The sequence below is a fragment of the Nansenia antarctica genome (genome assembly GCF_963989245.1).
Source record: "Nansenia antarctica genome assembly, chromosome: 2".
Classification (NCBI taxonomy): Eukaryota; Metazoa; Chordata; class Actinopteri; order Argentiniformes; family Microstomatidae; genus Nansenia; species Nansenia antarctica.
Genome location: NC_137675.1, coordinates 66315574 through 66337742, shown reverse-complemented (window position 1 = coordinate 66337742; position 22169 = coordinate 66315574). Strand labels below are relative to the sequence as shown.

Genomic DNA, 22169 nt, shown 5'->3' with positions numbered 1-22169 from the left:
GTAACTGAACTAATGGGAGCACAAAGCACAGACAGACATGACACTTGTTGGTGATGAAGAGTTGAGAGTGTCACTGAGAGTTCGTCCCCCTAGGTGAGCAGTCAGGAAGTCCAGTTGAAGAGCCACAGGCCACTCTGCTCCGCCCTGCGTGTGGAATGTGCGACCCGAGTGCCGCCCCAGTGAGGGGTAGAGTCGCGGGCCTGGAGGGGAGATAATTAGGCAGATTGAGAGGGTGTCATTCAGAGAGGATCCAGCTGGAAGAAATGGGCAGAAGGTGGGGGTGGGGGTGGGGGGGGCGGGGGTTGCGTAGGGGACAGCTGGTGGATGTTGTGATGGTAATCCAGTGAAGTCAGATCTTCACAAAGGGGGAACGGAGGGCCAGGTGCTGCCATTGAGCGGCCGGCTGCCCCCATGCTGAGAGAGACAGGCTCGTGGAGGAGTGGTGCCGGCGGCCCACGGGTCTCCCTTGCACATGCTCACTCTCACACAGCGGAGCGGCTATGGGGGACCCCTCTTTGTCTCTGTGTTGTCCAGCTCCGACGGCTCATCCTCTGCCTGTTTCCCTCAAAGCCCACAGTGGTGGACCACAGATTACACCAAAGTCTCTCCTGACTCAGTATGGTATACGCATGAGATGTTCTTGTCTATGTGTGAGGCAGGCGGAGGGCTACAGTGGCTCTCTGTATGTTATTAATGGCTTTGCCTTGACCTCAGTAGCAGAGTGAGCCTATAAATTGTGAGTGTTGTGTTTTAATGACCCATGGAAGCTCCCAGCCTCTTAGGATATGATGCATGAGGACAGTTTTGAGTTTGACCGGGAACAGCCACTTCAGCCGGTGTGTGTGTGTGTGTTGTTGTGTCTCAAGCTTCCGTAAAGTTCTATAGGTTTGTATCTGTTTTATTGTCAGTTGCCATAGGGAGATGTCTTTGGGAAAAATAGAGATTTTCTCCAACAAGTATTTGATACACTGCTGATTTTGCAGGTTTTCCCACTTAGAAAGAATGTAGAGGTCTGTAATTTTTATCATAGGTACACTTCAACTGTGAGAGACGGAATCTAAAACAAAAATCCAGAAAATCACATTGTATGACTTTTAAATAATTAATTTGCATTTTATTGTATGAAATAAGTATTTGATCACCTACCAACCAGTAATAATTCCGGCTCTCACAGACCTGTTAGTTTTTCTTTAAGAAGCCCTCCTATTCTCCACTCATTACCTGTATTAACTGCACCTATTTGAACTCGTTACCTTTATAAAAGACACCTCTCCACACACTCAATCAATCAGACCCCAACCTCTCCACAATGGGCAAGACCAAAGAGCTTTCTAAGGACATCAGGGACAAAATTGTAGACCTGCACAAGGCTGGGATGGGCTACAGGACAATAGGGAAGCAGCTTGGTGAGAAGGCAACAACTGTTGGCGCAATTATTAGAAAATGGAAGAAATTTAAGATGACGGTCAATCTCCCTCGGTCTGGGGCTCCATGCAAGATCTCACCTCGTGGGGCATCAATGATCATAAGAAAGGTGAGGGATCAGCCCAGAACTACACGGCAGGACCTGGTCAATGACCTGAAGAGAGCTGGGACCACAGTCTCAAAGAAAACTATCAGTAACACACTACGCCGTCAGGGATTAAAATCCTGTAGCGCACGCAAGGTCCCCCTGCTCAAGCCAGCGCATGTCCAGGCCCGTCTGAGGTTTGCCAATGATCATTTGGATGATCCAGAGGAGGAATGGGAGAAGGTCATGTGGTCTGATGAGACCAAAATAGAGCTTTTTGGCATAAACTCCACTCGCCGTGTTTGGAGGAAGAAGAAGGATGAGTACAACCCCAAGAACACCATCCCAACCGTGAAGCATGGAGGTGGAAACATCATTCTTTGGGTATGCTTTTCTGCAAAGGGGACAGGACGAATGCACCGTATTGAGGGGAGGATGGATGGGGCCAAGTATCGCGAGATCTTGGCCAATAACCTCCTTCCCTCAGTAAGAGCATTGAAGATGGGTCGTGGCTGGGTCTTCCAGCATGACAACGACCCGAAACACACAGCCAGGGCAATTAAGGAGTGGCTCCGTAAGAAGCATCTCAAGGTCCTGGAGTGGCCTAGCCAGTCTCCAGACCTGAACCCAATAGAAAATCTTGGGAGGGAGCTGAAAGTCCGTGTTGCCCAGCGACAGCCCCGAAACCTGAAGGATCTGGAGAAGATCTGTATGGAGGAGTGGGCCCAAATCCCTGCTGCAGTGTGTGCAAACCTGGTCAAGAACTACAGGAAACGTCTGATCTCTGTAATTGCAAACAAAGGTTTCTTTACCAAATATTAAGTTCTGTTTTTCTGATGTATCAAATACTTATTTCATGCAATAAAATGTAAATTAATTACTTTAAAATCATACAATTTGATTTTCTGGATTTTTTTTTAGATTCTGTCTCTCACAGTTGAAGTGTACCTATGATAAAAATTACAGACCTCTACATTCTTTCTAAGTGGGAAAACGTGCAAAATCAGCAGTGTATCAAATACTTGTTCTCCCCACTGTATATTGTTCTGTTGAATGCATCTTGCTTCCAAAAAAAACTATATTAAAGATGTTTTTTGGTTCCAGCCCATTCACCTTGAAGGGGAGATTTGCACACATTCCGAAGCACATATTATTCACTGATCGACTGAGGCAGACACACAGTTAATATTGTTGACATGGCCCAGAGCACCTTGGGGATAGTGCTTTCTCTGGTGTCTTCACGGTGGATTAGAAAGGAATGCTTACTAAGATTCCTCCTGTCCCTCCGTTGCTTTCAGCGCATTGTGCTCACCTCCAGTCCATTCACCCCAGCAGTCATCTCAGGAATGTTTCAAACAATACCATCAACTGGCTCTCATTTAAAATGGGATGTTTGGAATGACTTGTTTGATTTGCAATTAGTTACTGTGCTCTTTGTGAGCCAACATGCAGCAGGAGCCACAGATCACTCATGTCTGTTTGACAGGCAGGTGGAGGCGTCCGTCATGTCAGGAAAATAGCCGACAGAGAGGGACCTGTAGATTCAGCTTGCTTATGTGATTTGAGGATGTGCCATAAGTGAAGATGAGCTATGTCTGAGAGACCGTGTGAGTTGGATCTTAGGGAGGAGGACGTTTTGTTGTTCCCACTTCCCCCAGGTCATGGCTTGAGACTGGGAGCTGTGGTTCTCAGGCCCCGTCACAGGAAGTGGTGCCTTCTGACCTCTCAGATACGCACATCCTGTCTATCTATGCAGCTTTAAGGAGCTTACTTACTGCTGTGTGTCTCCTCCTCCTCCTCCTACTCCCCTCCTGACTTTACCACAATACCACCAATACAGCTTGTAAGGCCTTCCACTATATTCTGTGTTTTGCTGCCACCACTCATCAAGCAATGTGCAACAATTTGCCAGAATGATTTCTTTTATTTATTTATTTATTTGCAAATATTCTGAAATTCCACCACAAACACACGTACACTCACACACACAACCACAACCAATACTGCTAGATAATCATTGTCAGACTGTCAATTATTTTGTTGCCGGCAGAGGTAGGAAACCAAATGAGTCCTATATTATTAGTCCATTTGGTTTACCGTAGTCCCTATATGTCTGAACCACATGCTTAGATGGGGATAAGCCTGCCTCAGATGTTTCATCCCCTGATTGTTTCTCTTCTTCGGGGAGACTGCTTCTAAGGGTACATGTAATTGGAATAACCAAGGTCAGCCGCCACAGCCCAGCAGAAACTTAACATTTTTTCCCCTACCTTTCAGACTAGCAGAGGATGGGTTGGGTCCTTCTCAGGCTGCCAGAGGAAAAGAAGCACACTTTCCCAGAACTCTGTTGATTTAGACACGCAACATTTTTTCCAGCATTATTTTTCCTCCTCTGTACTGTAAGGTGTAGAGGAGGGAACAGACAGAGGGCTTGGTTACAGAGATATAGAAGTGAATTCCCACATTGCGATTGTTGTTTTTTTGTGTTTATAAGATGTCTGAGGAGATAATAGAGAGGACCTCACCCTTCATGAAGTTCTTGAGTGGTTTATTGGTGAGAGTGGTTAAGATAATGGACATTCTTTGGCATTTTCCTCCAGCACTCACCCTAGTTTCTTATCACTGTGGAAGATTATCCCATAAACATACCCCCAAGATCATGCAGCCTGGGGCATCTCTGTCATTTTGTATGCTGGATTCATGCTGAAGAATCAATCAGCCCGTCTTCATAAATCCTGAGTTTGAGTATGTTTATGGTGTTTGAAATCCAATGGCTTTTCCAAAGCTGTTATGAATTAAATATTCACTGAGGAATAGAATTGCCTACCGCGATAGATGGACCTGGTGATTCAAGGGCTTTGAAGCACATGCCATCTCCTCATCAATTCTATGAATCCTTTTGAGGTATGTTGTAACTATCAAAGTTAACATGAAGGCAAGATATTCATTCTGATCATTAGGGAGTTGATGTTTGATCTTCTCATGCTGGAAAAAGGCTCTCCTCTTTTATATCCAAATTCTATCCATACCCAGAAGTCTGGTTCAGTTTAGGTGGTGGGGTGGGGTTCTGTGGTTGAGCACACTGAAGAATGCTTTGGAAGACCTCGACCCTGGGACACATGCAATGTGGTTATGGTTGAATGCTTTGCTATTCCAAAAATGTCATGCTGTAGGACTATATTTTTTTGTCTCAAAAGACAGACATTTTAGGTAGCCTATATTTGTTCAGATATCAACTTTAGAGTGTAAGGTTGATTAACTCTGACTGAATGCCTCATGTTTTTCTCTGTCTCCATTAAAGCCTAATGGAAGGTAATTGAATTGTGTGCTTAGCTAGCATTACTGACCCTTTACATGATTGCAGACTTCTGTCACACCAACATATAAACATTCCCCCATTGCGGTCCCTATGTAATCTGCTGACCTGAAAAAATACACACCAGTGCCTCTATAAAGTAGCCCACAATGAGGAGCGCAAAGCCACCGGAGTTTGAAACACTGATGTGGGGTCTGCTGAATAGGGTCTGCCGTCTTCTTACTTCTCCCATCAGATTCATATTTGCTTTTCTCTAAGAGGAGGTTAATTGCCTTAATGTTCACATCGTTAATATTCATGCCATGGGGGTGCACTAGAAAACCTCCCTCTGAGGATTTCAATACCGCCATTGTCTGTCCAAGGCCCATTGTTCAATTAAACTTTGGAAACAGTTTTTGAAACTGAAATGCCTCACACCTTATTGGGGATCATGCTCAATAAGTCTGATTTAGACACAGACTGTGTTCAAAGTTACCTTTATATATGGAGGGGGGGGATCACTGTTCAGAGGTGCTCAAACTGTCCTCACAGAACCCTGTCTCCCAGACCCCCCTCACCCACTCCCCAACCATGGGTTACTGTTGCCAGGCTACAGCTGAGGCCTGTTGGTCCGTGCAAGCTCAGGCCTGAAAGACTGGCTGTTTGGGTCACTGCCCCCCCTCCCATCCTCTCCCTCCAACCCCCCACACACAATGGGGTTCTGACTACTTTAGCTCTTTTATTTGGGCCACAAAACGCTCCCCTACCCCCAATCTGGCTCCTCTCTGAGAAAGAGGAGAGCAGAGGAGAGGGGCTGTTGGGGGAGGGGGACCGGCTCTTGTTGGCAGTGTGGTATCAGTGTGGACTCTCACAAAGGAATGGAGCTGGTTCCTGGTTGTGGGGGTTTGGGTGAGGTGGTCTGTGCTATGTGCAAGACACTCCCCCAGAGAAGGTTTTTTTTGTGGTTCCCATACCTTCATGAATTCCTCCAAAGCAATCTTGCAAACCTCGCAACAAACAAACAAAAAAATCCATCAACTAATGGTCATAGAAGTCTGGATGTTGACTTCCTTGTCCTGAATGGGATGAGAAGATGGTGGCCCTGCTCTGTTATGGTTATTGTTCACTTGTTGTTCACTTGTTATTGGGTTTGGTTCACTCATAGTACCTGGGGGAATTAGATTCCTTTGAGTGGGAAGAAGTAGCATTTATCCATACTTGTTGCTCTGTGGGCTGTGACCGTCTGTATTGAACCGTGTCAGAGATTACTGCTTCGTGTCCACAGGTGAGGTGGCCTCTGACCTCTGGCTTATTGTGAGGCATTGTGTTGGAGAGGATGAGCTCCGGTTACCTGCCACAATGACCCAGAGAGCAGGAAAAGTGGCATCGGGTTACACAGGCAGAACAGAGGTGCCGGGATTCACACGCATAAATCAAGAGGCCTTTATCTAGAGAGCAACACACTCTTAGCCAAACCTAGGACAATCATTACAGACTATTGCAACTTTTTAAATGTTAGGCTTATAACATTCAGGATACAAATGGCTCTTTGTGGTGAATCATGTTATGTTCTACATAAAGTGTTTGTTGCTGTAGCTCTATCTAATTTTTTTATTTTCTCTGGATCTCCACCCCACTTGTGGGTTACTGTCTCTCCCTTCCAGCAGTGAAGTATTTGTGGTGGATCCTGTTATTATGTCAAAAAATGTAACCGTAAAGTGTTGGAGTAGCTGTATCTCATTTTTTGTTATTTTGTCATTTTCTCAGTGGATCCCCACCCCACTTTGTGGGCTCCCCATACTGCCTCTCCCATCCAGCAGCTAAGACTGGTTGTAAGTTCTTGCTTGTGTTTTTGGTGTGTTGTGGTTTTTGCATGTCTGAGTTGATCATGTAGTTTGCCTATTTGCATTGCTTTGATTTGTTGCGATTTGTGCCTTTTGGTTGTTAACCCTCCTGAAGGTGTGTGAAGAGTAACTGTGTGCATGCGAGTGTCTGTGCAGAAATGTCCATATCTCTGTGTGCGTGTGTTGGGGTTTTTACTCATCTCTCAGGCAGAATAGTGCCATTGTTCTAGCGTAAAGCCTGGTAGAGCAGGCGAGTGCCAGACAGCTAGAGTTGTGCTGACAGATGTGGACAGATGTGCGGCGCTGGGCTGCAGCTGGCGCGAGTACTCCGAAGTGTTGTGAAGTGAGGAGATTACTCTCTCTGGCCATCCCTTCCCTGCACCCGCAGATCTCCCCCCTCGTCTGGCTCGCTCTCTTCCTCAAAGGTCAGGAGTCAACGCTCAGTAAATCTGACAGAGGGTGCCCATTGCGCAACGCCCCACACCTGCTCTCAACATCCACCACAAACAGCCCTGGCTCGGTCAAAGGTACAGCTACTGACTTCCAGCAGACTTTTTCTCAACACCAGTGGAGTCCAGATGGCTGTGAAGTCTGAACTCTCCATGTCTGATAAGGCAGTTCTCAGTTGCAGTCTTTGTCACAAGACTGTGTCTCTCCACTGATAGGGTTCCTGGTTATGTATTATGGGAGTAGCATGTTGGCAGTGGCCAAGGCCTAGACAAAAGAATGTGTGTTTTGGCTGCTGAACTCTGTGTGTTTTTAAAGGAGGACAAATAATCTCTCTAGCATTCGCCCCCCTGCTGCTGCTCAACCAACCAACCACACACACACACCTAATTCTCACCGTTCAGTCATACTCTTTTACAGTCATCCCAATTCTTTAATCCCATACATATTCACACACATTAGGAAACTCTCCACACTAGTCTGTTAAAATTCGCTTTTCTCCTCTTACATTTTAACACAGAACAGAAGTCAAAAAGATTTAAGTGTGACTGCACTGGTCTCATTCACTCTCACACAGACAAACACACACACATCTCACATCCGCTACTTCCTAGAAGTAGCTGTAAGTTATTCCCTGTCCATGGAGAGTCGTGAAGGTCTTTTGAGCAGAACAACAGGCCATAAAGATTGCTGTTCTCTGGCTTTATTCGCCCTTTAAATGCCCATCGTACAGAATGGCCCAGAAAGAGTTTGACTGTCAGTCTGTGTTGTACTTTAAAACCTCCAAGCGGTTCCCCCCCCTCAGTCCCTCCAAACCTTTCTTTGTGCTGTAACTCTGCATTTCATTTTTTTTTTTTTTTTTTTGGTGACACCCTAGATTCCAGACATAGTTAATTTGCCTCTAAATAAACCCAGCTAAGCCATGACAAATAGCCAAGGGGACAGAAGGGTGGGGGGGTGATTGGTGGGGTGTCAGGCTTGCTCGTTCGTCTGTGAGGTTTCCAGGGCAACGGGGATCTGGGATTCAGAGAGAGTGTGAGTGTTTTCAGAGCAGGAGACGAGGGATTACAGGAAATATGACATGACATTCTCTCTGGACCAGACCCCCCTTACCCTCCAAAGACATTCTCTCTCCAACAGACGCCCCCCTCTCCACCCCCCACCCACCTCCCCCTCTCAGCTCCGCCCCCCTCTCCACAGCCTGACTGACATTATCATCACAATCAGACTGGGGACCTCTGACATTTGACCTCCCAGCATGTGAGGAGGGGTTGGTAGGGAAAGCCAGGCCTCTGCCGCAGTGGCTTTGGGAGAAGTAGCCGTGGTAACTGAATGAGGCCTCTCTCTCCCTCAATATGGCCACTTCCATGGAGAACGCTCAACACTGACCCTGTATGTGTAGCCAACCCTGTGGGACTGTATGACTCCTTAATGGCAGTCTTGTTTTTCCACTGCTGCCCTAAATGATTGGTTATCCATTTAATTACGAAAGGAATGCTTGATTGGTTATGTAATTCTCTTACTAGACCTCTAAAAACATTTTTATAGCTTTCCTCAGCTATAGGTTTTTGATAAGAAACTGTAGGTGTATGAGAAGACTTTCTTGGTTTTCTCTCTCTGTGTGTGTGTGTGTGTGTGTGTGTGTGTGTGTGTGTGTGTGTGTGTGTGTGTGTGCGTGTGTGTGTGTGTGTGTGTGTGTGTGTGTGTGTGTGTCTCTCTGCACATTCTTGTGGGTGTTCAGCCACTGTCTCTCAGTGCTGAGCCCTGTGGCTTCTCTGTCTCGCCATTGTCTTGTCTGGCAGAAAAAAGGCCCAAAAGAACACTGAGCAGTCTTGTTTTTATGAACCAGAGCAGCCAGCGGAACACAGAGAGCAGGCCATCTTAGCATTCAGCACGTGTACCCTGTCTGAGCTGGAACAGCGCCCCTTAAGAGTCCAGACCTGCCTCAGGCCTCCCTGTCAGAGAGAGGAGCCATACAAGCAGGTTGAGAGAGGGAGGGAGAGAGAGAGAGAGAGGGAGAGAGAGAGAAGATAGATGATAGATAGAGGGAGAGGAAGAGAGAGAGAGAGAGGGGGGGAGAGAGAGAGAGAGTGAGAGAGAGAGAGGGAGAGGGGGAGAGAGAGAGAGAGAGAGAGGCCACAAAAGAAGCACACACAATAAAAGATGAGCTACCTCAGTGTAATCACGGCCCTGTTGTAACAGAGAGAAGAGGAAAAGCCATTGTTGTCTCTGCCCAGGGGTTATTTTACAGTGAAAGAGGAGAGAGGGCCCGAGGGAGAGCCAGAGCCCAGCTATCACTGCCCTGTCATCAGCTTCAAACGGCCTGTTTGAAGTGGGAGCTCGTCCCCAGGCAGGGGCTCCCTGTGTTGGTGTACGGTTACCCAGGACACACTGGCCTCACAAACAGCCCCCAATAGGAGATGTATGTGTCCAAGCTCCCCCCGGCACCCTGGAGAGGGCCACAGGAAACCCTGTTGGTGTGTTTATCTCACTTTACCTGGGCACTTTTAGGTCAGGCTCAGTCGTCCATCTAGATAATGTGGCGCTCTACTGGAGAACAACAACTGGGAAAAGCAGCCCCATTTAGATGTTACCAATTCTTTACAATTCTTCAAAGGCAGCTTCCACTGTTGGTCTAGGCCTAATGTTGTTTCAATTATGCCCTGGTTGACATGTCTACATCTCTCATAGGTCAGTTATGTCATTAGGTGGTCTACTGTAGTTGACACGGTTAGGAAAGCTGTTGTTTTTGGGTGTGCTTGGTTTTAACATACGAGACCAGAAATGAGAGCTGAAGTGCGGAAAAGGAGTAATGGAAGAGGAATGTGAACTGGCATGGAGAGAGTGAAGGGAGAGAGTGAATCTTTCCAGCTGGGAACAACGGACGGAGGGGGGAAGGGGAAAGGGGGGAGTGCTTGTCTTGTCTTTTTCAGTCAAGAGAGAGAGTGAGAGAGATGAAGAGAGACAGCCTACATCTGTTTCCATATGAAAAAGTGTGTGTATATGTGTGTGAGACACATTGACCAATTCACTGTTATGAGTAAATGAGGTTAGTGCTAACCCCCCACACCCAGAGGCCTGACTCTTGCCAGGTCAGAGTCAGGGAAGCCTGCCATGGTGTCATGGGGGCCTGCCAAGGTATCATGGGCCAGAACTTTGGGGAACACGGTGGGAATGGGGCTGCCTGGGTTTGGGCTGAAAAACCATACTGATGTAGTTTCACGTCTCTCTCCCCCGAATGCCTCAGATCTCAGATCTGCAGTCCACAGTTTGTCTGTCTGTCTGTCTGTCTGTCTGTCTGTCTAACCTGGAAATGCTGTCTCCCTTCTGTCCAGATGCCGACCTGGCTTCATCGGAGCCCTGTGTCAACACTTGGACCCCTGTCATCGGTCGCCGTGTTTAAACGGAGCTGCCTGCAAGAGCCAAGTAGCCAACGGAATCCCACAATTCACCTGTGTGTGCCAGAGAGGGTTCCGAGGTACTGTGCCTGTGTGGATCTTAAATGGTGCTTTCGTAATGGCTGAGGACAAAAGGCTTGATTGGAAAGAGTTTTCATAAATGCCACTCATAATGAGTCATTGTACTCCTCTATCCACAGGTCAAGAGTGCTCCCTCATAGACGCATGTGCCACCAGCCCCTGTGCCAATGGCGCCCGCTGTGCCAACTGGAATAACCACTATAACTGCTCCTGCCCACCCGGGTTTCAAGGAAAGAACTGCCGCAATGACATTGACGAATGCCGCAAGCTCGGCGTGTGCCTCAACGCAGGCCTCTGCTCGAACACCCACGGGTCCTTCCGCTGCCAGTGCCCACCTGGGTACAGCGGGCGCACCTGCGAGGTGTCTTCCTTGCCCTGTGCCCCCTCCCAGTGCCTCAACGGGGGCACCTGCCGCCAGACAAGCGATCACACCTATGAATGTGCCTGCCTGCCAGGTAAACAAGCTTCTAATGCATTCTTTTACACACCCACACAACTTCCTGTACTTACAGATGTTTCTAACCACGGAGCTCTGCTTCCCACAGTCACCATAAACCCCAGGGATTCCCACCTCAGCTCTCTGCTCCCGGGGTTTCCCATGCAAATGACGTAGTTGTCCGTGCTGGTGGGATTTTACTCCCCTGTCCCAGGTCCACTTCCTGTCTGCTATTAATAGCTGCTGACAGCGGTGGGAGAGAGCGTGGGCCGCTGCTGCAGCGCTCTGCTCGCTACAGGAGGAATTTACTTTATGGCCCTTCTGGTTTCCCTCTGGGGAGCTGACAGGAAATGTCTCTCGCTGGAGAGGAAGTCATTGAAACTGTGAGCTATGATGATAAAACAAGCAAACACTGCAGGGAGCAGTGGACCTCTGGTGCGGAGCAGTGTCCGACCCTGGCGCTGCCACTGTGGGAAACGCCATGAGAACATGTAAACACTTAGACACCCACTGAACCTTTTTACTGGCCACTTTGGCTTTTACCTTAATGACTGTGGGAAGCAGAAGTCGGGGTTAGGAAGCATATGGAAGTGGGGGTTATGATGTTAATTAACTCTTGATGCGTGCATGCATGTGTGTGTATTCTTCCCATGCCATGCCTCACCCCCCCCCCCCCCCCCCCACTCTTGCTCTCTCTCTCACTCAGGGTTTGAGGGACACAACTGTGAGACCAATGTGGATGACTGCCCGGGACATAAGTGTATGAACGGAGGCTTGTGTGTGGATGGAGTCAATACCTACAACTGCCAGTGCGCACCAGAGTGGACAGGTATGTTCTTGTGCGTGTGTGTGTGTCTGTGTGTGTTTGTGTGTTGGTTTTGCTTCTACATATTTTTTTTTAGAAGACTTTGGGATTGTGTTAATGTTCACATATGTGTTTGCAGGCCAGTACTGTGCCGAGGATGTGAACGAGTGCCTCATGCAGCCCAACGCCTGCCACAACGGCGGAACGTGCTTCAATACCATCGGCGGCCACACCTGCGTGTGCGTCAACGGCTGGACGGGGGACGACTGCAGCGAGAACATCGACGACTGCGCCACCGCCGTCTGCTTCAACGGAGCCACGTGCCATGACCGCGTGGCCTCCTTCTTCTGCGAGTGCCCCGTGGGAAAGACAGGTGAGTCCACTGGAGTCTCGCTGTGTCTTCACTCAGCAGTGATCTGGTTAGAGTGTCAGTCCTGTGTGGGTCTTTGTATCTAGATGATATATATATGTACAGTGGGGAGAACAAGTATTTGATACACTGCTGATTTTGCAGGTTTTCCCACTTTGAAAGAATGTAGAGGTCTGTAATTTTTATCATAGGTACACTTCAACTGTGTTTAGACGGAATCTAAAACAAAATCCAGAAAATCACATTGTATGACTTTTAAATAATTAATTTGCATTTTATTGTATGAAATAAGTATTTGATCACCTACCAACCAGTAATAATTCCGGCTCTCACAGACCTGTTAGTTTTTCTTTAAGAAGCCCTCCTATTCTCCACTCATTACCTGTATTAACTGCACCTGTTTGAACTCGTTACCTTTATAAAAGACACCTCTCCACACACTCAATCAATCAGACCCCAACCTCTCCACAATGGGCAAGACCAAAGAGCTTTCTAAGGACATCAGGGACAAAATTGTAGACCTGCACAAGGCTGGGATGGGCTACAGGACAATAGGGAAGCAGCTTGGTGAGAAGGCAACAACTGTTGGCGCAATTATTAGAAAATCGAAGAAATTTAAGATGACGGTCAATCTCCCTCGGTCTGGGGCTCTATGCAAGATCTCACCTCGTGGGGCATCAATGATCATAAGAAAGGTGAGGGATCAGCCCAGAACTACACGGCAGGACCTGGTCAATGACCTGAAGAGAGCTGGGACCACAGTCTCAAAGAAAACTATCAGTAACACACTACGCCGTCAGGGATTAAAATCCTGTAGCAAGGTCCCCCTGCTCAAGCCAGCGCATGTCCAGGCCCGTCTGAGGTTTGCCAATGATCATCTGGATGATCCAGAGGAGGAATGGGAGAAGGTCATGTGGTCTGATGAGACCAAAATAGAGCTTTTTGGCATAAACTCCACTCGCCGTGTTTGGAGGAAGAAGAAGGATGAGTACAACCCCAAGAACACCATCCCAACCGTGAAGCATGGAGGTGGAAACATCATTCTTTGGGGATGCTTTTCTGCAAAGGGGACAGGACGAATGCACCGTATTGAGGGGAGGATGGATGGGGCCAAGTATCGCGAGATCTTGGCCAATAACCTCCTTCCCTCAGTAAGAGCATTGAAGATGAGTCGTGGCTGGGTCTTCCAGCATGACAACGACCCGAAACACACAGCCAGGGCAACTAAGGAGTGGCTCCGTAAGAAGCATCTCAAGGTCCTGGAGTGGCCTAGCCAGTCTCCAGATCTGAACCCAATAGAAAATCTTTGGAGGGAGCTGAAAGTCTGTGTTGCCCAGCGACAGCCCCGAAACCTGAAGGATCTGGAGAAGATCTGTATGGAGGAGTGGGCCCAAATCCCTGCTGCAGTGTGTGCAAACCTGGTCAAGAACTACAGGAAACGTCTGATCTCTGTAATTGCAAACAAAGGTTTCTTTACCAAATATTAAGCTCTGTTTTTCTGATGTATCAAATACTTATTTCATGCAATACAATGTAAATTAATTACTTTAAAATCATACAATTTGATTTTCTGGATTTTTTTATTTTATTCTGTCTCTCACAGTTGAAGTGTACCTATGATAAAAATTACAGACCTCTACATTCTTTCTAAGTGGGAAAACGTGCAAAATCAGCAGTGTATCAAATACTTGTTCTCCCCACTGTATGTTCACATACACAGTCTGACTGACGTGGGTCTGTCTCTCTGTGTCTCCCCCCCCCCCCCCAGGTCTTCTGTGTCACCTGGATGACGCCTGCGTCAGTAACCCCTGTAACGAGGGTGCTGTGTGTGACACCAACCCCCTGAACGGCCGAGCCATTTGCACCTGTCCTGCTGGCTTTGTGGGCGGAGCGTGCAACCAGGACATGGATGAGTGCTCCATTGGTAAGTGCGCCCCCCCCTCCCCCATATCATGTAGCATTGCTCTCTTCTGCACTATATGTTGATTCTACCCCTCACCTGCTCTGTGTATTGTGTTGGAGTGAGTGACACTGACTCCTGCTCCTCTGCCTCTCAGGCGCCAACCCCTGCGAACACTTTGGGAAGTGTGTGAACACGGAGGGTTCCTTCCAGTGCCAGTGTGGCCGAGGGTACGCCGGCCCTCGCTGCGAGATAGACATCAACGAGTGCCTGTCCATGCCCTGCCAGAACGACGCCACCTGCCTGGACCGCATCGGAGAGTTCACCTGTATCTGCATGCCAGGTAAGGGCATTCCCAGGGAATCCACAGCCAATGGTGTCTCTCTCTCACACATCTCACTCATTGACTTTAGACAGCCCCAGAGCCCCCCAGACAACTGAGTAGCTGATGGCTTACACTTGACTTTCACAAGGAGCAAGCAGCCACAACTCACTCAGCCCCACCGACCCTGCCCCCCCCCCGACCCCCACCACCCCCAGTAGACACTGTTACATAATCCGTTCTCTCTGGCACTGAGGTGGGGTTTCATCAGAGGAGCCCTTTTGCAGTGGAGGCACAGTATAGCTAAACAGGGGAGTTAGAGTGGTACCCAAGTCCCAATGATTCCCAAACACACATTGAAACTCTCACGCACAGTCCTACATGCATCCTGGGGTTCAGGGGACTATACAAATTAGGGATGGGAGTCGGGTCTATAGGCCTGGATGGGAGAGAGGGAGAGAGGCGAGGGGGAGGAGTGTGCTGTGAATAATAATGAGCTGTGGAGTGGTGGGAATGGAGCTGAACAATAGGGCCCCTCTGTGCTCCACTTTGCACCCCTCATACACAGAGAGAGGGAGAGAGGCTTTTTCCCAGAGTTCCCCCCCCCCTCCCCCTCCATTTCCACAGACAGCCCTTCCTCTCCACCCTCCTCATCATCGGCTGGCCCGGCAAAGCTCATGTGGTGCCGCTGATTATTTCGGATTCCACGCTACCGTCTCCTCATGCACAGCACGCCACACTCTGGTTCACCTCAATGGAGGAGCTCTCTCTGTAGCATGATGCTGCTGATTATAGGACATGTATGTAGTGAATGGAGAGTTGACCCCGGGAGTGGTACTACTCTGAGGAGTACTCGGGTGTGGTGGTTCAGGTCAAAGCAGAGGGAGCAGCGAGGTGTGTTCTGTGAAAAGCTATCTTTTCCCCCTGTGGTTCAGGACTTTTGAGAGGTGCTGTGTTGATTGAAAACCCTTTGTGCCCCCCCCCCCCCCATGAGTGTGAGAGAACTCTTTCCCACTGCCCACTGATGAACCATCACCACCAACACCACCCCCCCCCCCCCCCCCCAGTCCAGGATCGATAGAGGAACTAGCGATTAGGGGGTTTTGAATTTTCAAATGCTTCATCTTTGTGACTTTTCTTTTTTCTTCTTTTTTTTTCTTTTTTTTCCTTTTTTTCTACTGCTTTTCCATTCATTAATTTGTGTGTGAACTGTGGGTTGATGTGTGTAACCCTTTCCTCCCCAGGCTACATGGGGACGTACTGTGAGGTGGATGTGGACGAGTGTGAGAGCAACCCATGCGTGAATGATGGCATCTGCCGGGACATGGTCAACGGCTTCACATGCACCTGCCAGCCAGGTATGAAGTCTTATCCGTCAAGTGTGTGTGTTTTTTTTAGATATACATTTTTCCAACTTAGATTTTCATTGGCAACTTTGCTGACTTAGTGAAGTGTCAGTGTGAACAGGTGTGGTATCTGAAGTTTAAATGTCCCTGTGAATTAGAATAAGGCCTGTCCTGCTATTTCTGCCCGATGGAGTTTAGAGCAGCCACTCATAAAGGCCAGGCCGCAGAGGCTGCCTATCCTCTTGCCTGAACAAAGACACTATTGTGACCCTCCCCCTCCGCCCCCTCCCCCTACTCCCCCCTCTCTGGTGGAATGTGGAAGGGACAGCAGTCTCCCTCTCCCTCTCTGCTAGTGGGGGGAACAGCAGTCCTACTAATGAGATTCTTTTCCAGGTCCACAATTTACATCTGGGGCAGACATCTCCCCCTCACCCCCCATCTAGCTATTGAGGCTGTAGAAGTGCTGCAGGGAGGGGAGGGGGGGTTCCCCAAGAGAGAAAACAATCCCACTGTCTCCCCCTCTAACCTCCTGCCCCACACAGCAACACAGACCCCATCCTCACACTGTTAATCAACACAATATATTCTACAACCGCACCAATTGACCCCTCTTTGGGCCCCTTGCCCATTGGTTTCTGGTGCTTGCCAGGCAAGCTTTCTCAGACACAGCATATCATGGTTAATTTAGTTGAAAGATTACCTTGACATTTCAACGAATAGATTTATACAGACATAACATTTGTTTTATACAGACATAACTTCACACTATATATGACTATATATATATATATATATATATATACCATTTTGATTATCATCAATCCAACATTTTCCATTATTTATATATGTATATATAATGGAAAATGTTGGATTGATGATAATCCAAAATGCATCATAGCCCAGGAATTCCAGAACTCTGCATAGTCGAGACATTCTAAACTGCATCATATTCCAGAGTGACATTCCAGAACCTAATAGAATCCAGACATTCTAAACTGCATCATACTCCAGAGTGACATTCCAGAACCTGCATCGACCAGACATTCCAAAATCCAACATTGAATGCCCAGACATTCTGGAACACATGGGTCAGACATGTCAGAAGCGGCCCACTCCAACCACCATTGACATTACACCTTATCCTGGTCCAGACACACTACATCTATGTTTAGGTCACACACACACACACACACACACACACACACCCTGGAGAATACTGTAGTAGCAGTCGAACCAAGTCCATAGTTGCCAGATCCTACCCCTAGGCCCGCTCTAGAAGCCTACCTTATCCAGACGTCCATCCCTAACCTATCCAGAGACCTCTGGCCCCTTAAGGACAGAAAGCTGCCCTCTGACCTCAGTGTGGACATTTCCACTGGAGCTTTCCTCTGACCCCTCACCTCTGTGTTTGCCTGTCCCAGGGTTTACTGGCACCATGTGTCAGATGGACGTTGATGAGTGCGCTAGCACGCCCTGCCAGAACGGAGCCAAGTGCTTTGACCGGCCAAATGGATACGAGTGCCGCTGTGCTGAAGGTAAGGACTTGTGTGGCGTGTGTGCGTGTGGCGTGTGTGTCAGAGTGTACAGAAATGAGTGCTTCCATGTCCACGAGGAGCCTCCGCCCTCACACCTGTAGGGCTAGGGATGGCTTCAGTGTGATCCAGGGGTCAGACGGCCCTCTGTGCTCAGACTGCAGGGCAGACTTAGGAGAGGCCCCTAATCCCCCTCTTCCCCCCTATCGGACCCCAGGATCACAGGGTCACTCAGGGCCAGCAGCTGCTGGAGGGGGGGGCGGGTGGGGGGGTTGGAAGGAGGCTTGGTCATCACCCCGACATCTGTTCATATGTACCCCACAATACATACCCCCAAACCACCTTATGGCACATTTGAGCTCATGTTCATTCACATTCACGGCACCCTATGTCCAAGAATGTGTACAGCTACATGTGTTTTTGAACTTTGTTTGTCGAGCTGGGTTGTTTTTGTTTTCTTGTGTATCGTTGTGTGTGTGTGTGTGTGTGTGTGTGTGTGTGTGTGTGTGTGAGTGTGTGTGTGTGTGTGTGTGTGTGTGTGTGTGTGTGTGTGTGTGAGTGTGTGAGTGTGTGAGTGTGTGTGTGAGGCTATGTGTATGAGGAAGCCTGTTGCATTGTTTTCGGTGGCCAGCTGCTTGGTATTCCCTGTGTTCTCGGCCCCTCTCTGTTGAGTGGAGTGGCCCTGCTAGACGTGGCGCGGGCCATTGTTCCCTCTGCTGGTGGGAACAAAAGCCGGCCTGTGAGGCCCGTGAAGGGCCCTTCTAGTCCACCGGCCCAGTCCCACAGGACGGCAGGCCCCAGCCCGGCTCAGCACAAGCACAGCTCCGGGCACACACACACCGCACACTAACGCCGACTACCTCACAGACTGTCGGCATAGCAACCGCAAGGCCCAGACCCCAAACTGTAGAACCTTTCATTAAGAGAGAGAGAGAGAGAGAGAGAGAGAGCGAGAGAGAGAGAGAGAGAGAGAGAGAGAGAGAGTGTGAAACGGAGAGTGAGATAAAGAAGGAAGTGGAAAAAGAGGGAAATGAAAGGAAAATGGAGACGCAAGTGAAGGGGGAGAGAGAAAATAAAAGGGTGTTAAGATGGGAAGTTTGTGGGTGGCGGGTAGTTATTTAAAGGGGCAGTGATCAAGGGAGTGACTGAGAGGGAGGAAGCGTCACGAAAGATTCTCGTTTTAACTGAAATTCACATTTTAGTTTAGTCCTTTTTAACGTATAAAATGTTAAATAAATAAGCTTACACTAAACCTGACTGACACTTTCACATAACACTTTCACCACATCCTCGCTGACGGACAAATTACCGTCATTGATCTCTCTCCCTGTCTCTCCGTTCCTCCTCCTCTCCTCTCCCTAGGGTACGAGGGCACTCTGTGTGAGAGTAACATCAACAACTGCCAGCCTGACCCGTGCCACCACGGCACCTGCGTGGACGGCATCGCCAGCTACACGTGTAACTGCGACGCCGGGTACACGGGCTACCGCTGTGAGAACCAGCTCAACGAGTGCCACAGCAACCCCTGCCAGAACGGGGGGAAGTGTGTGGACCTGGTCAACAAGTACATCTGCCAGTGTCAGCACGGAACCTCAGGTGAGAGAGCAAGCTCCTCTTAGCACACACTCACACACACTGTACGGTAAAAAAAAAGACTTCTACTAGGGGGCATTTCTCCGCTACAAGAGACATTGTCCAATGGCTGGCTGTGTCATCTACACAGGTACCAACTGTGAGATCAACTTTGACGACTGCGCCAGCAGCCCATGTGACTACGGCATCTGCAAGGACGGCATCAACCGCTACGATTGCGTGTGCAAACCGGGCTTCATTGGTATGTACACACACACACACACACACACACACACACACACAGATAAATCAAGCTTCTCTATAGGAACCCAGCTCATTGAACAGAGTAACTAACACTGTTTCCTGGCCCTCTCTCTCTCTCTCAGGTCCCCTGTGTAACGTGGAAATAGACGAGTGCTCATCAGCCCCATGCAGGAACGGAGGGACATGCGTGGATGAGGAGAATGGCTTCCACTGCCAGTGTCCAGAAGGCTTCCAGCCCCCGTACTGTTACTCCCAGGTGGACGAGTGTGGCAGCAGCCCCTGTCTGCATGGAGCATGCAGAGATGACATCAATGGGTAAGACGCTGTCTTATAGTCGTTAATAGCCATGTTTGGTCTTTTGGTCATCTCCCTTTTCATGAGAACTAACCATACTCCCATACAACCCGTAACACCTGTAACACCTGACTGTGTTCCCTCCACAGATACCGCTGTGACTGCGAGCCCGGCTGGGTGGGGAAGAACTGTGACCTGGACCGGAACGACTGTCTGCCCAGCCCCTGCCAGAACGCCGGCACCTGCATCGACCAGCTCAACGGCTTCACCTGCAAGTGTCGCCAGGGCTTCAGAGGTACAGGCCCCGCCCCGCCCCGCCCCGCCCACCAACAGGAGGAGGCAGTCTCTCCCAACATCCCACCAAGATGTTTACACTCACAGCATACAAACACATGCTACATAAACACACTCACTGTTTGGAAATAAACTCAGACTCAGTTCCATATAAACCCCGACACAATTCCACACCCACAAACATGTGTAATCTATTAGAGGTTAAGTGTACATGTCTGGCGTCCACTGACGCTTCAGAGACCTTGTTTAGTTTCCAGATCATCCCTAAAGGGTCCCAAACTAAGTACCTGCTGCTAAGTAGTAGCCCATATCGCCTCCTTGTGGATTACGAAAGAACTGCAGAGTGAAAAGCCAGCCCATGTGGGGTGGTCCTGATGATTTCCCTCATGATGAATGGAATTAGACAATTGTTGCCCTCTCCGTAACATTTCTCTCTTGTGTTGCCTTCTCCGTCTCCCTCTCTTCCCCTTTCTGGTGTTGCCCAGGTAACCTGTGCCAGGTGAACATCAACGAGTGCGGGTCCAGCCCGTGTCTGAACCAGGGCACGTGCGTGGACGGGGTGGCCAGCTTCACCTGCCTGTGTGAGCTGCCCTACAGCGGCTCCACCTGTGCCGACGTCCTCACCCCCTGCTCCCCTAACCCCTGTGCCAACCACGCCCTCTGCACCAACACACCCGACTACCTGGGCTACCAGTGCAACTGCCAGCAGGGGTGGCAAGGTGAAAGCACAACGTAGAAGTTGTATCCATTCACATGGACGCAGTCACTTTTTCAAGGGTTATTGTGAGGTCGCTTGCCAGTAAAGCTTACACTTTGTAACAGAGGTGCTGGTGCTGTCTGTTCACCTGTCTACAGGTCAGCTGTGTAACATCGACGTCAACGAGTGCATCTCCAACCCCTGTAAGAACCGTGGTACCTGCACCAACAAGCTGGGAGGGTTTGTGTGCTCCTGCCGTGCTGGCTTCTCTGGGGTCAACTGTGAGACAGACATCAATGACTGCGCCCCCAGTAAGTCACCACAGAGAGAGAGAGCAGCCTACATGTCACAATATCTCATCATCCCAAGGGCCACTATCACCATAAACAGTACAGGCCTCGTACTTCCATTGCTCCATATCTAACCGCTCTCTCTCTCTCTCTCTCTCTCTCTCTCTCTCTCTCTCTCTCTCTCTCTCTCTCTCTCTCTCTCTCTGTCTGTCTGTCTGTCTGTCTGTCTCTCCCCCCCCCCCCCCCCCCACCTCTTCCTTCCCTCCAGACCCCTGTCTTAGTGGAGGTTCCTGTACAGACGGGGTCCACTCGTACCGCTGCAGCTGTCTCCCAGGCTTCACGGGGCCTCGCTGTGCCGTGGAGGTCAACGAGTGTCAGAGCGCCCCCTGCAAGAACGGAGGCACCTGCACCGACTACGTCAACTCCTACACCTGCTCCTGCAGGCCCGGCTTCAGCGGCATCCACTGTGAGACCAACATCCCCGACTGCACTGAGAGGTGGGTCTTGCTTTGTTTGTCTGTCTGTCTGTCTGTGTGTGCCTGTGCCTGTGCCTGTGCCTGTGCCTGTGCCTGTGCCTGTGCCTGTGCCTGTGCCTGTGCCTGTGCCTGTGCCTGTGTCTGTGCGTGTGTTATGGACAGTGATGCTGTAACCTCCTCTTGTCTACAGCTCCTGCTTCAACGGAGGCACCTGTACAGACAAGGTCAACGGCTACGCCTGCAGCTGTCGCCTGGGCTTCACAGGCTCCCACTGTCAGTACGAGGTCAACGAGTGCGACTCCCAGCCCTGCCTCAACGGAGGGGTCTGCCAAGACGCGCTGGAGTCCTTCCGCTGCTCCTGTCCCAAGGGTTACACAGGCAACCGCTGCCAGGTATACACACACACACACACACACACACACACACACACTCTAGCCATAACACAACGACCACACACATTCGGGGTACCCAAAACTGTTGTTTGGAGTGTAACCGGGTCTCCCTGTGTTTCCAGATGCCAGTGGACTGGTGCAGACGCTCCTCTCCCTGCCAAAACGCCGGCCGCTGTCGCCAGAAGGACGCCTCCTTCTCCTGTGAATGCATGGGGGGCTGGTCCGGACGCTACTGCGACATCCCGGGGGTCTCCTGTGAGGTGGCCGCTCGTCAGAGAGGTATGTGCGTGCGTATGTGTGTGTGAGAGAGAGTGAGAGTGAGACCAAGTCCTCGTCCTCTGTGTTTGGCTCCTGTATAACACTCGCTGAACACTCTTCTTGTCTGCCTCCCCAGGCCTTCAGACTGACGAGTTGTGTCATCATGGCGGTCACTGTGTTAACACGGGGAACACCCACTACTGCAAATGCCCTGCTGACTACACTGGCAGCTACTGCGAGAGCCAGGTGGACCACTGCGAGGACAAACCCTGTCGCAATGGCGCCACCTGCAGGGGCTACGTGGGAGGATACCTGTGTGACGTGAGTTATTTTTCTTCATTCATTT

At 49.6% G+C, this 22169-nt stretch overlaps 1 protein-coding gene across 1 annotated transcript in view; it reads left to right on the top strand.

Annotated features, from left to right (window-relative positions):
- notch3 (notch receptor 3) overlaps positions 1 to 22169 on the top strand; it is a gene marked incomplete at both ends in the record, with an annotated part of 60095 nt that overhangs the window by 28902 nt on the left and 9024 nt on the right. Inside the window, 18 exons of the mRNA XM_080523307.1 lie at positions 10432 to 10574; positions 10695 to 11030; positions 11718 to 11840; positions 11956 to 12189; positions 13955 to 14110; positions 14244 to 14429; positions 15653 to 15766; positions 17176 to 17289; positions 18649 to 18882; positions 19010 to 19120; positions 19245 to 19437; positions 19566 to 19711; positions 20196 to 20429; positions 20566 to 20718; positions 20966 to 21194; positions 21364 to 21565; positions 21688 to 21844; positions 21960 to 22144. Coding sequence (XP_080379433.1) covers positions 10432 to 10574; positions 10695 to 11030; positions 11718 to 11840; positions 11956 to 12189; positions 13955 to 14110; positions 14244 to 14429; positions 15653 to 15766; positions 17176 to 17289; positions 18649 to 18882; positions 19010 to 19120; positions 19245 to 19437; positions 19566 to 19711; positions 20196 to 20429; positions 20566 to 20718; positions 20966 to 21194; positions 21364 to 21565; positions 21688 to 21844; positions 21960 to 22144 — 3250 coding nt within the window. The remainder of the gene's footprint in view (positions 1 to 10431; positions 10575 to 10694; positions 11031 to 11717; positions 11841 to 11955; positions 12190 to 13954; positions 14111 to 14243; positions 14430 to 15652; positions 15767 to 17175; positions 17290 to 18648; positions 18883 to 19009; positions 19121 to 19244; positions 19438 to 19565; positions 19712 to 20195; positions 20430 to 20565; positions 20719 to 20965; positions 21195 to 21363; positions 21566 to 21687; positions 21845 to 21959; positions 22145 to 22169) is intronic.